Here is a 12,734-nt window from a genome sequence, read left to right on the forward strand (position 1 = left end):
CCTATTCAAATTAGACTGGTGTCACCAAACTTTAGAGCAGTATTTATTGTTTTTTAGGCCACTTGGTGACAGCAGAACAACCTGTACACACCACACTGAGATATTATCACTATATAAAGCCATCATGGCAGACAAGTTAACAAGTAATTCACTATGTTCATGTTTGTTTGGTGCTTGGCAGATAGTGTACAGTGGGCTTTTAGAACTTTTTGATAGCTGCCTGCTGCTGCTGCTGGACAGGAAATGGATGACTGACCCAAAACAGTGAAGGGAGTAAACCCAAAACAATGAGCTGAGAGATGTCAAAATGCTCCAAAGAGCTTGAGGGAAACGCAGAGTTGGCTAAAATTTCCTATGGATTAATCTCTAGGAATTACCTCTTTACACTTAACTCTTTAATCCATTGTGAATAAAAATATTGATAAGAGCAGCTTTGATTGTCAAGTCTAAACTAAAGGTGTGGTGCTGCTGCTCAGCCACAGTCTCCACCCAAAGCAAAACACCTTCATACCTTTGGCTTACCAGCCACACAATGTCGCGTTTGACATGGCTCCAAAAATTTGCTGCAAGTAGCCTGCTATCCGAGAGGTTTGCTTCATCTCAGTAACAGCCCTAAAATTAGGCCGGTGCCCTGATTTATGTGGAAAAGTTAAGGGGGTGGGGGCGCATTCCATGACTGCTGAAGGCAGGAAGTTTTGGAATCTCCATGGAAATTAAGGCAAAACACATAGCTCCACAGTTATTTTTCCAAGAATTTCGCACAGGCTTTTAGTGCAAAATGTGCTCCAAAGCCTCCGAAAAAGAGACAGACAATTTGTTACCAATTGTCCCCTCTGTTGCTGCCAGACACATTGATTTACTTACTTTATGATACAAATAGTGCATGACTTTAAAAGTCCAATAACTCTAGAGGCAAGGCAAGGCAACTGTACGCAGGAATAATAGGCACAGCATGTAAAGAATGCACATTATCTCACATGACAACAGTTCACTGAGCATGTTAGACAGACAAAAAACTCTTCATTATGTCAGAACAACTTCGCTGATATCTGTTCTTGATCTGACTGATGCTGGTCAAGTGAGAACCATTCACAGTTGCTTGGAGTCAAGCAATCAGTCTGTTCTTAACGTGCACAGTCTCCACGATTATAAATGCAATAGTCCTCACAACAATCCCAGTCATTCCTGCAGAACTCCAGATGTGTGTGGAATGCATACGTAGGCAATGCCTGGAGTCACGTCATCATAACCTTTCACCTACAGAACCCCCTAACATCTCACAGTTTGGTGGGGGCTCTTGTCTTACATGCACTGACATTAGAGGCAGGATGAAATGTCTGAAATGTGATCTTCCTGAACACGGAAAGGGACCAAAAGTAATGGTATATCAAGGACTCGGAGGTGCTACATGCGTCCCAGCTGAAAAAAGACATTCAGCAGATGGAGATTTATTATTGCCGCCTTTCCGAGCTGAGAAAAGTGGCACTCAGCTCCAACAAGTAAAGGCAGCAGGAGGAAAATGTGTGGCATCTATGGAATGCCATCCCAAACTCACCACAGGGAACAAGGAAGGCACAAATATTTACATTAAAAGTTTAAGTTCACAGGATAATATTTGTATTGAAAGGCTGCATCAATTTCTTGGAAATCTACTCTAGACCTTATAATAAAACTTCCCTTAAAGCAATACAATTAGCAACCTAGAATAAGACAGACTCACATATCCATATTCAATGTATGCTTTGTTACAGTCAGCATAAAAGTTCCTTGTCAGTCTGAGCAGGTTTGAAATGTACCATCATGTGAAAAGAGATATTCTGTTTATTATGAGACCAGCGGAAATTCCAAGTTTTTCTTCATTTTTTCTCGATTTGATGTGAAGCCTACAAGGTACAAGTCACAGCCACTACTGATGATTTGTGTTTTGTGTCATGATATATTCATTTGCTTGATGAATAAGGGGAAACAGACTAGTAGAAATAGTCATTAAAGTATTGTCTTAATTATGAAAACTATGAAGAACCGATCTGGAGTCTTCAGTTAAATTTAATATGAAAATTAGCAATAAGACAAAAAGACTGAGCCCTTTTGTGCTGAGCAGGTTGGGTTTTAAGAGCTCATTTGAAACAGAAATGAGGTTAAAAAAGGGTTTAGGGTATAAGGGCAAAATAACTTAACAGACGTCGCATATTTAGCCATATTTGGGTTAAAAAAAACTTTTGAAACATACTAATGTGATAAGATTCAATGTTCCCCAGATGTTGTTTGAGGAACGTCTGAGGAAACTCTGATACATTTTGTGCCCTGTTATAATTAGTCACCATCGGTGACCATCTTTACCATCTTGGATTCAAGCTCACCACAGGCGCCACATCTTCACGAAGATATACAAACGTTGTACAACCCCCTCTCAAACTCTGCAATGGGTGAGATTTAGATACTCCAAAAATTAACCCCACACCTCTCTAAAAACTGAAAAGTTGAATTGGTGTTCTAAAACCTTTGGCGGTACAGCCTTACTTGGTCTGGTATGACTAGTCGGGAGTCATCCCTATGCTCCCCGGGTTAGGGTCTACATAGGCCTATTTGCCGGGGAATTCGGCAATGATGGGAAAAAAAAAAACAGACCGGGGTACATAGGACCTTTTCTGTGAAAAGCAGGGAACATTGGACCCTACTCTTGAAAAAGAGTCAGATGTTCCCTGCTTTTCGTAGCTAAGCCTGCAACTAACGATTAATTTAATTATCGCTCAATCTACCAATTCTATTCTCCATGAATCGATTAATAAAGCGTTTGGTTAATAAAATGTTAGAAAATAGGGAACAATGTCCATCCCAGTTTCTCAAAGTCGAAGTTGATGTCTTTGGATGTCATGTTTTGTCAGACAAACGATTTTCAGCTTAATATGATATAAAATAGAGACATGCTGGACATTTCCATATTTGATGAGCTGAAAACAGCATCTTCTGCCATTTTTGCATGAAAAACTACTTTGAAGACTTATCAGTTATTATATTAGTTGGCCATTTTTTTGCTGTCGATTAATTAATCACTAATAACTAATCGATTAATCAACTAATCTGCTAGCGACTGAATAAAATGTGGGTGCAACGGATAGCGTTAGTCCTTAATAAATGAACAACATTAGCAAGAAGCTATCGTTCAGCTGCCTCGAGCACAGTTGCTGTCTAATCATTTGTACATCCTTTGTTCTGCGGTCACAACTTCTGCACCTTTGTATTGTGTACTTTGTCGTAAAGTACTTTGTGCTGGCACATGAAGTGAATCAGCCATGGGTGCCATCTTGGATGATTTGGAAAGTTTCAGATTCAGTGTGTGTGTGAACATGACTTACACGATCTGAGGTCGTATTTATTTTCAAATTCCCATGTGTTTACATTCAACAGGAGCCTAAATGAATTTTATTTGTCTTTCCAAGACATTTCCAACTTTACTTTGCAATGATGTGACTAGTATCAACCGACAGATCTTTTAGGTTAACTCAATTCTGAAGTTATGGGTAAAGAAAAATAAAGAAAAATCAGCTGTGCCTGGAATTCTGGATACTGTAGCTGATATAGCTCCCTTTGGCCTTGACTTTTTGCATTTTGCTGTAATGCCAATTTATTCTTAAAGAATTTAAGAAATGTAACATAATGCAACTGCATGCCTTTGCATATTGTCCCTTTATGTCTCTTATTGACAAGGATGGACCACAGCTGAAAAGTAGTAATGAATAAACAGTGATGCTCTTGAATGGGGGTCTCTAATTATCAATATATTAAATATACTGTATAATAATCCAACACCTCAGTCGTTCAGTGGGATTTTTGTCATACGACCGATGAATATACTATATTGAAACAGTGCAACAAATGAAAACAGAAACCTTTTATCAGACATATATTAAGAATTTTAATCCATTATCGTGAAATGTTAAGGCATACATACAAATGTTTCCTTTACAAAAATTCACAGCAACATCAAAATGGGTCAACCAGCTGAAGCAAGGCACCTTAACAGGACCTTTTGTATTTGTCATCGGTTATAACTTAAAAAGTAGAGTACATCTTTGGCACCAGAAAACAAAACAAATGAAGAATATAAATGAAAAACAAATCTACAAAATATATTAACTTCTCTCACTTCAAAGTCATTCATGTAAACACATTCCAAAAAAGTGAAGGGAATTAACTGTAACACACTGAATTGACCAGCAAATGCAGAGTGATATGAGGAAAATCCTTGAAGGGGAATACCAGTCAAATGTGAGATTTCACATGCTGTTTGTGGGACTTCAAACAAAACTAGATAATGTTGTCAAGATGGAACCTAATATATCAGCTTAGCCTTACCCACCTTCAAAGAGCAGAACCAATCTAAGTTGTGGCACATTCCAGTTAAATACAAAATACAGTCGTGGAAGACAGGAGTCTACATTCAGCAGTGCTCAGTGATCCTACACTATGCAGGGAGAAATAAATAGAAGATTCCATGTTAAGGATAGAGTCCACTCAGAAATGTGAGATACTTGAGCAGTGGAGAAAACGCAGCTGAATATAACATAGTGATGGGGACAACAAATAGAGTAGCAAATGCAGGCCAATTATAGGTGACCATTTCTGCGCTCGTGGTAGAACCAGCTACCGCGACTCAGAAGAAAGAACCAGCCCCAGAAAGAGAATCATGTGGAGAATGCGTGCCATTTTAACAAGGGCGAGGGGTCAGACTTTAGATAGCCTTTTTCTTTAACGGGAGCATTCCCTCAGTGAGGGAATGTGAGAAGATTAGCTCTAGTGTGTCAGCGGAGGGGAGCGAAATGCTGGGCAGTCCCCAACATTAACCCGGGATCTGGAAAATTAGACCCCTGTGAAACACTGCCAATCCTTGCAGGCTTTTTAAAGAGAGAAATGAGCAGACGTTCTGCAGGCTTTGCATTCAAAGTTTCTATCTTCTGAGCTGTGAGCACGGCCCTGAATGTATTTTTGAGAGAGGAGCAACTGTTAATTTAAGTTTGAGGCATTCTGTTAAACAGAATAATCCCCAAACATGGCATGAAACCACAGAGGGTGCTTACATTATAAATATCCCCATTACTTTCAGAGGGTATGGTAATAGGCTTGCTACTGGAAACACAAAATAAACCGAACAAAACATACAAAGGTTGCACACTCAATCCAGAGAAGTGGGTATAACTGTATATAATTTAAAAGGAGCAGGCTTCTTACCTCTCAAACATCAAAATAATAAACATAATAAACGAATAATAATCAGAATGTGAGCAGCATTTACAAATATAAATACAATACATAACTAAAAAAGTAACATGTACAACCAGCAGCCCAGTTCCTATCAATATGCAGAATATTGTCCAGGTACCTTGGAGAATTCGGACTCCTGAGGCAAATGTTTATGAATTGTACAGTAGAAAGAAAGCTCAGCTCTCCTCTCCAAACTGTGCCACATTCTGGACTCTGCATGTCGACGTAGGGGAAACTGCTCACAGTCTTTCTTTATTTGCGGTCAGACGTAGAGAAAAGTCTTTACCACCTCTGCCAAAAAAGTCTCGGCCATCGTTGGCTGTCAACTGTCAACATATCAACTGTAGTGAGTACTTAAATGAGGATTTCAACCACCTCTGCATCTGAGATGTTGATGCTCCTGAATGTCTTGATTGGTGCCTTTGGCTCCTCCGAGGTGTCTACAGTGAAGATAAAATTAGCAAATTAGAAAAGAACGTTGGTATGCTAAATGATGTACAGTATGTCTATTTGCAAAGCTGCACATGGCCTTGTTTAATTTAAAGTTATAAGTATCAACAGTGTGTCCTAATCCAGGGTCTGGTTACACTTTAAATAGTAGTCACACTTTAAATAGTGGTCACATAGAATAAAGATCAAAGAGACGCCTGTTTAAATGAACACAGCGGTAGTTTGTGCGATGGTGATTGGGTGTTAAAGGCTTAACAAAACATAACCCACCAATGGTAGCTGCTGAGGTCATCTCGGACGTCTTTAGCTTGCCCGGCTCTGTTGTGGCCTCATGATCCTGCGGGACCTCGTCACTTTGGGTGCTGGAGTCTCGGCTCGGACCCCTGGGCCCCACGAAGGGTTGTGGTTGCAGCACAGGAGCAACTGTCTGGTTATCCGAGAGGCTCTTTCCTACAAATGCAGACAAAGAGATGAGGCTCCTTAATTACCCGCTTGCATCCGCATTTACACACTCCTGAACATCTGCCCTGCGGAGTTCTTCCCATGACTATTCTGGATCGGGCTATTCTGGAGTGAGAGACGATATGCATTCCAGTTTAAAACATGTTGTCCATTTGAGGGACACAGAAGGGTTGTCTCCTACTCAATACTTTTTTTTAGGAAGTCCACATTCTGTCTGGCGGCACTGACCAGTCTGCCAGTTGTCGTTTGATAGCATGTGCATGCGTGAAGCACAGGGGGGCTAAGATCTTGTGCTCACCTTTACTTTCTGTGCTGTTGGTCACAGTATTGATGGAGGGGACGGACCTGGCGAGACGAAGCCCCTGTTTCTCCAGCTTGCCCTGCTCCCATCTGGAGCGCTGCTGGATGACTTTGATCACAGCATCCTTCTCCAGGAGCTGAGCATGAAGTGCACGGATCCTAAACATATGGACGACACCGATCAAAAACCCTTGAACAAAACAAACGGGCTTAAGCAAGTATCTAACAAGGATGTGAAGAGATGTATACCTGTTCTCCATCCCCTGATGTCTCTGACTCGACAAATGCAGTTCTTCATTAAAACTGTTGTTTGGTGAATGTCGAGGTGAATGGTTGATGATGGTTGTATCTCTGCAAAGGAAAAAGACTGTTAAAAAAACTTCCCTAAACCTCAATAAAACTGTACATGTCAAGATGTCTTTATCTTTGCTATATTTTTCCATGTTTTGTCATACCTCTGTGCTGCAGCAGTGGCAGCTGCATCCATTGCAAACTGCCTCATGGTGCTCTCCTCGAGATACTTTTGCTCCCACTTGGTGATGTCTGCCTCCAGAGCCAGAATACGTTCCTCCTTTTCCCTCAACTGCTGCTGCTGCAACAAGGCAGAGCTCACTTCTGATGCCGTGGGGTCAGCTGCCTGTTTCTGAGACTGTGGATATAAATAGCAGTTGTTAACAATAAACACTTTTAATTTGTGGTCCATTTGTGCACTGTATGTTGCTGTACTTTGTCAGTGTGAACGCACTATGCACTAAAAAAAGTACAGAAGTGCACAAATTGAGAGACAGCATTAAGAAGAGGGGGAACTGCTAGTCAAAAAAAATTGAGCACCTCAAAGCTGTCTTGTATGGACTAAATAAACAAGATATAACAATTTAAAGTAATGACCTTTAGAGGATCTGGTAGGTTTATAAACTTTTTCCCAAGATTCCAGCATATGTGCTAAGCTACGTTAACCAACACCCGGCTTTATATTCAGCGTACCAACATGAGAGTGGTATCAACCTTCTCATCTTACTATTGACAACAAAGCAAATAAGCATATTTTACAAAATGTTGAACTATTACAGACAACAAAATTACAAATCAATGTATTGAGGACCTCTCCTCACCTGTTGTGCCCTAAGGCTTTTCAGCTCCTGCTCCAGTCGCGTGCGCAGCCGCAGCTCCAGCGCCTCCCTCTTCTCACACGCCGCCTGCAGCTGAGCCAGTGCGCTCTGCAGTCGCTCCACCTTCTCTACATAGGCTCTCTTCCTCTGCAGTTCTTCCTCCAGCTGCCGGTTGCGGGTCTGCGTCGAGGTCAGAGCCTGTTCGAGCATCTCCCGTCTCCGCTGGGAGTCCTCACCGGAGAGGCGCAGGTGCTGTATCTGCCTCTCCAGCTGTTCACGCTCTCGCTGCTGCTCTTCATCTAAGATACAGAAAGGAAGAAAATAGAGGGTTTGAATGTTGGTAAGAATAACAGTGACATGATATAAGGGTTGGGGGGCTATCATCTCTTATTGTCCTGGGACAAGAGCAGCCTTGTAAAAGAGGTCAAATGAATGCTAAAGAAGGGATATTGTAAATCCAGAGACATTTACACACAGCTATCAAGGCCTGCCGATTAACGACCATGTCTCCTAAAAGTTAAAAGCACTTTGCTGTACTGTAAACTTACACTCAACATTAAAATAATCTAATTTCCTAATTAAAAGCTAGTCCATTTTTTTATGAAACTTTTAGAGAGGCAAGCCAGTTTATCTGTTGTGCCACTTTAAAAAGGGGTTTGATTACACAACACGAGTGCATGCCTGTGGAGGGAATGCAGACTTCCTCTTATCCACTTATGCACACAGGCATAGCTTTGTACTGGGAAAAGCTCTGGAATGCTTCTTGGGATGTGAAGTAAACAAGCAGCTCAAAACATATTTCAAGTGGTCCTTGTAAAAAAAAATATATACACGACACATCCAACTATTGTATTTTGAATGTGGCTTTGCTCCTGTTGTTCCAAGATAACTGTTTCCATGAATAGCAGTTGGACAAGTAGTTCTTGGTCTTATGGCTCAATACAATTACATGGCTGTTTAAAATACCCCAAAAGGTGCAACTGTCATCCCTAAAGGGTGATGTATAACAGAGCAGTATGTCTGACTATGCAAGACCATTTTTGAAAAGATGTCTACTCCAGATAAAAAAAGAAACAGATCAGAAAATCCTTCAAAAATAGTGTTTGAACTGGGGTTAGTTGGGTTTACTCTACAACGCATTCCTGCACAGAACAGAGAAGGAGCAAAGAAATATTCACAACTGGCTGATCATGGTTAGACCATGAGGTAAAGAAATGCCCAAACATGGAGAGCGAGTTGGCCAGGGGTCATCTTGAGTTGGGCCCGGACGCCCTGGAGTCCCAGACTTATTAGTTCCCCTTGAGGAGGGAAGTCAGCACTGATGCAAAACTGTGCATGGGGGAGGGGAGAGAGGCATTCCTAATGCCAAGACAGCCTGAAATATATTAAAAAGAAATTCCTGGAATCCAGGCCGCATTTAACACAGCTATGAAAAATAGCTGGCGTCGAAGTGTCAAGAGTAACTCTTAACGTTAGAGATAGAGCCATTTGTGTCCCGACATGCCACAGCCTATATAACACACCACCTCACTGAGGGAGGAAACCAATCCCTGTGAAACTATGTCCCTGCCATTGTTGAGTGTTTCACAGGGCAGTGTGATTTGTCAAATCAGATCCTCACGTCTTTCTACTCTTTTCTGTCACGAAGCATGCTGTGAGAAGACAGATTCAGAATAAAAGACCGTCACAGACATAAACTTACTCTGCTCCAGCAGTTTAACAAAGACATGCTGTCTGTGGTCTGTACACTCCGCCTCCTTGGCTGCTCGCTGCTTCGTCGCTGAGTCAAGCTGATCTGTATCGAGGATGACGAACAAAGCATGACAGTTACACACATTGGGCTACATTTAAAAGCAGGCTGTGCATTAACAACAGATGAAAAAGCACTTACCTCTCAGGTCTCTGTTGAAGTCATGCATCCTCTTAATCTCAGACTCTAGTTTATTCCTCATTGTTTTCTCCAGAGTTTCCCGCTTGGCAGAGCCTTTCATCAGAGTCTCATAAGCTTCAGATATCCTTTGAATCTCCGACTCCAACTGGGAAGAAAGAGGCGAGAAGATGATCAGTCTCTGGGAGAGGCATCCGCATTCATTGTTTGGATTGTGGTTTATGTTTCAGTTGTTAATGAGACCAATTAGTCATCTGTAGAAATGCCGCCCTTTTTTCTTTCCCGGCAGGCAAATTACTTTTTAACACTATGTGTAACTGAAAAGTGGGAATCAACATTCCTGAGTGAACACTTGTGAGTCCCAGGTGTCAAGGTATTTATCTCCTTTCATGGCAATATGCCAGCATGTTTAAAAGACAAAGGGGTGGGATGTGTTGGAGGAGAAAACTCAACACCTAACTGGTAGATTTTTGAAAAGTCACTAACCATTAAAGGTCACATATTTTAAAAGGTGAGATACTCATGTCTGATTAGATTATAGAGCAGGTGGAGGTGCTACATAAATACTGTGAACGTATCAAAACGCTCAATCCACAGAGAAATGCCCACAGTCTGTATTTAGCAGTATGATCCTAAAGATTAGCATAATATGGGACCTTTAAATTAAATAGAAAAAATAGATTTGTCCACGTCGCTCCTCCATGGAGTACACTAAGCATCAGGATCTCTCTCCTGTGCATATTCCATAACTGCCAGACAGCTCACTGACATGTACTGGCAGGAAAAGTATTGTTGTTGTTTTTTTTTCGTTTTTTTTTTTACATTTTCCACACCCTCGATGAGCCAACAGCTCTGTTCATCGCACCACCTTCTCCTCACCTTCTGCAGTCTGGCGGCCTTGTCGGTATAGAACTCCAGCTCCTTCCTGAGTCGCTCATTCTCCCGCAACAACACGTCGGCCTGAGCTGAGTTATTGCTGGGGACTGCAATGATGCTGTTGTGAGCCACCTGGGACTGGGCAGACGCATACCTGCAGAGGATAGACATGAGTAATTCATTACAGCACTGCTGAAAACCACAACGCCCCGGATCTAATTTTTGTCTGAGTCTGTTAACTCGATATCCAAACTAAATCATAACTCCACAGTGTTCTCCCTCTGTTGTGATTACCTGTGATGCTGTGAGTAGAATGGGGGAGGAGGGTCTCTGTAGTACTGCCCATGCTCCTGTGAGTGGCTGAGCATGTATCCAGGAAGTCTGGCAAACAGAGGATAGTCTGGGGGTGGCCCACGCTGGTCTACAAACTGTTGGGCCCCTTGCCTGTTAGATGCCACAGCATCTGCAATATTATTATACAGCTGTGGGTAGCTGTGTGAAGAGCTCATAGCCAGACTGTTTCGAGGTCTGTTCCTCTCCAAAGAAAGCTGCATGAGTCTCTCACTGAGAGAGCGAGCATGCTCCCTTTTCAAATCCCACTGTGCCTCACCGCGACTCCCCATTATGTCCATGCTGGGTCCGTCCTTCTCTGGCTGCCCCTTCTGGGAGATCAGGTACTGGGAGTGGGCCTTTGCCTCCTCGTAGGTAGGCAGCTCCTCTCCATGGAGCTGGTACAGTTGGCACACCTGGCTCTCAGAGTGCAGGCAGTCCCCCTGGTGCTCCTGGCCTTGGGGCTCTTGTCGTGTTGACATCTGGATATACTGGGACTCCTCCTGAGTCAGGCTCTCCAGAGAGGAGCGAGGACTGCTGGTGCCCCCGCCGCTGCTGCTGCTGCTGCTGCTGCCTCCACGCAGGGCCTGCTGCTGGATAGCCAGAAGTGTACGAGTGTCCGTCAGATTCCCGTAGCGAAGCTGCTCTTGGATGAGACGGTGCAGGACCGTTCCAGATGAGCCTTCAGCGATTCTCATTTCAGTCAGTGGGGAAATGGAAAAGGACAGCCAAGAGATGGCAGTTTGGGCACTTCACAAATCACAAATCTGAAGGGGAAATAATAGTAGTGAGCAGATTTAGCACTACGCCACATATGTTACATTTTGTCACATCAGATCAGCATTTTGAGGTGTTGTTATCATCAAAATCAGCTTCTAATTGTAGTAGTTCAGTTATAAGCCAGAAGCAAAAGTCCACATTCTTCTCCATTAATTTACAAACTCTTTTGCACAATGACTTGAGCTGGAAGTGCTTGAGCTGCTGCTGGAAATACCCTGGCAGTGATGTCAGTGCATATCCAGTTTCATTGCCCACACACTTTAAAGCATAACTTTCTCCAGCCAGACAGAAGTGTAGGCTACTAATACAGTTACTATAGACATTACAGACTTCCACAAATAGACCGATCGCACACATTTAAATACATTACAATGATGTATAGCCCCAACAGGAAATACGCTGAAACATGTAGAATGCCTCATTTAACAGATGTTCTCTAAAGTGATCAAATCCTAATGAGGGGCTTTAAATCCAACAGAAGCTCAACTTCGCAAGATTAATTTCATTTAATTTGCTGTATATGTGTGGAAACTATGGATGCAGTTCTGTGCATGAGGTGCTGTTCAACACAAATGGACTTTTCCATCACACACACACACACACACACACACACACACACACACACACACACACACACACAATGAATCCACCAGTCAATACTGCGCCATGCACACAATCCGTGCCGATGAGACTTGTGGTCATCGGGCATCCAAACACGACCCCGAGCCGACAGATAAAAACTCGGTGAAACGGAAATGTACAACTTACCAAACGATAGTCTCATCACACAGGAAAGAGTTAACGGTGGCGTAGTCTCGCAAAGTCTCTGCAAATTCAACAATGTCCGCAAGTTTCCCCGAGTTCCTTCAACTGCTCTCCTCCATGGAAGTGTGCGCGAAGACGGCCAGCAGCAGACTGAGCGGACCGCTGCGAGCTGCACCAATAAATAACTGAGGGCCGATTGTTCGCTGCGGCTGGAATGACTGGAATGTAAAGGCTCCAAGTCCCTGTGGGATCAAAAGCAGAGCACAGGGGAGGAGGAGGAGGAGGAGGAGGAGGAAGAGAGGGGGAGGGGAGGGGGGTATGTCCATGGGGGAGAGAGGAGAGGAGAGGGGGAGCAAAAATTGGATTCAGAGCAGCAGCAGCAGCACCACACTATCTCAGCTGGCTGCTTGTATCATGTAAAAGAGCTTGTTGTTGTTTTGTTGTATTGTACTTTTTGAGGAATTTTAAGTCCCTGCTGCTAAAGGGGGTCTTTACACTTAGGAGCAACACAG

The 12,734-nt window shown here is 42.8% G+C and overlaps 1 protein-coding gene across 1 annotated transcript; it reads right to left on the reverse strand.

Moving 5' to 3' along the window:
• Window positions 1-3,902: 3,902 nt before the first annotated feature.
• On the reverse strand, window positions 3,903-12,365 carry amotl2a (angiomotin like 2a). The gene is made up of 11 exons (XM_083911579.1): window positions 12,226-12,365; window positions 10,642-11,444; window positions 10,351-10,501; window positions 9,475-9,619; window positions 9,286-9,378; window positions 7,587-7,882; window positions 6,930-7,123; window positions 6,724-6,825; window positions 6,473-6,633; window positions 5,983-6,162; window positions 3,903-5,702 (listed from the first exon to the last, which is right to left on the reverse strand). Exons 2-11 carry the CDS (start codon window positions 11,373-11,375, stop codon window positions 5,617-5,619), a joined length of 2,142 nt encoding a protein of 713 aa, XP_083767705.1. The 5' UTR covers window positions 11,376-11,444; window positions 12,226-12,365; the 3' UTR covers window positions 3,903-5,616.
• Window positions 12,366-12,734: the final 369 nt, after the last annotated feature.

Source organism: Echiichthys vipera (assembly GCF_963691815.1).
Source record: "Echiichthys vipera genome assembly, chromosome: 3".
NCBI lineage: Eukaryota > Metazoa > Chordata > Actinopteri > Perciformes > Trachinidae > Echiichthys > Echiichthys vipera.

Bases quoted from the DNA above. Each gene is read 5' to 3' on its own strand.
- amotl2a (XM_083911579.1), bottom strand. From the start codon at position 11,375: ATGAGAATCGCTGAAGGCTCATCTGGAACGGTCCTGCACCGTCTCATC. The intron at 9,620-10,350 runs GTGAGGAGAAGG...CTTTCTTCCCAG, and splicing joins AGGCCGCCAGACTGCAGAAG to TTGGAGTCGGAGATTCAAAG. The intron at 5,703-5,982 runs GTGGGTTATGTT...TCTTCACTGTAG, and splicing joins GACCTCAGCAGCTACCATTG to ACACCTCGGAGGAGCCAAAG.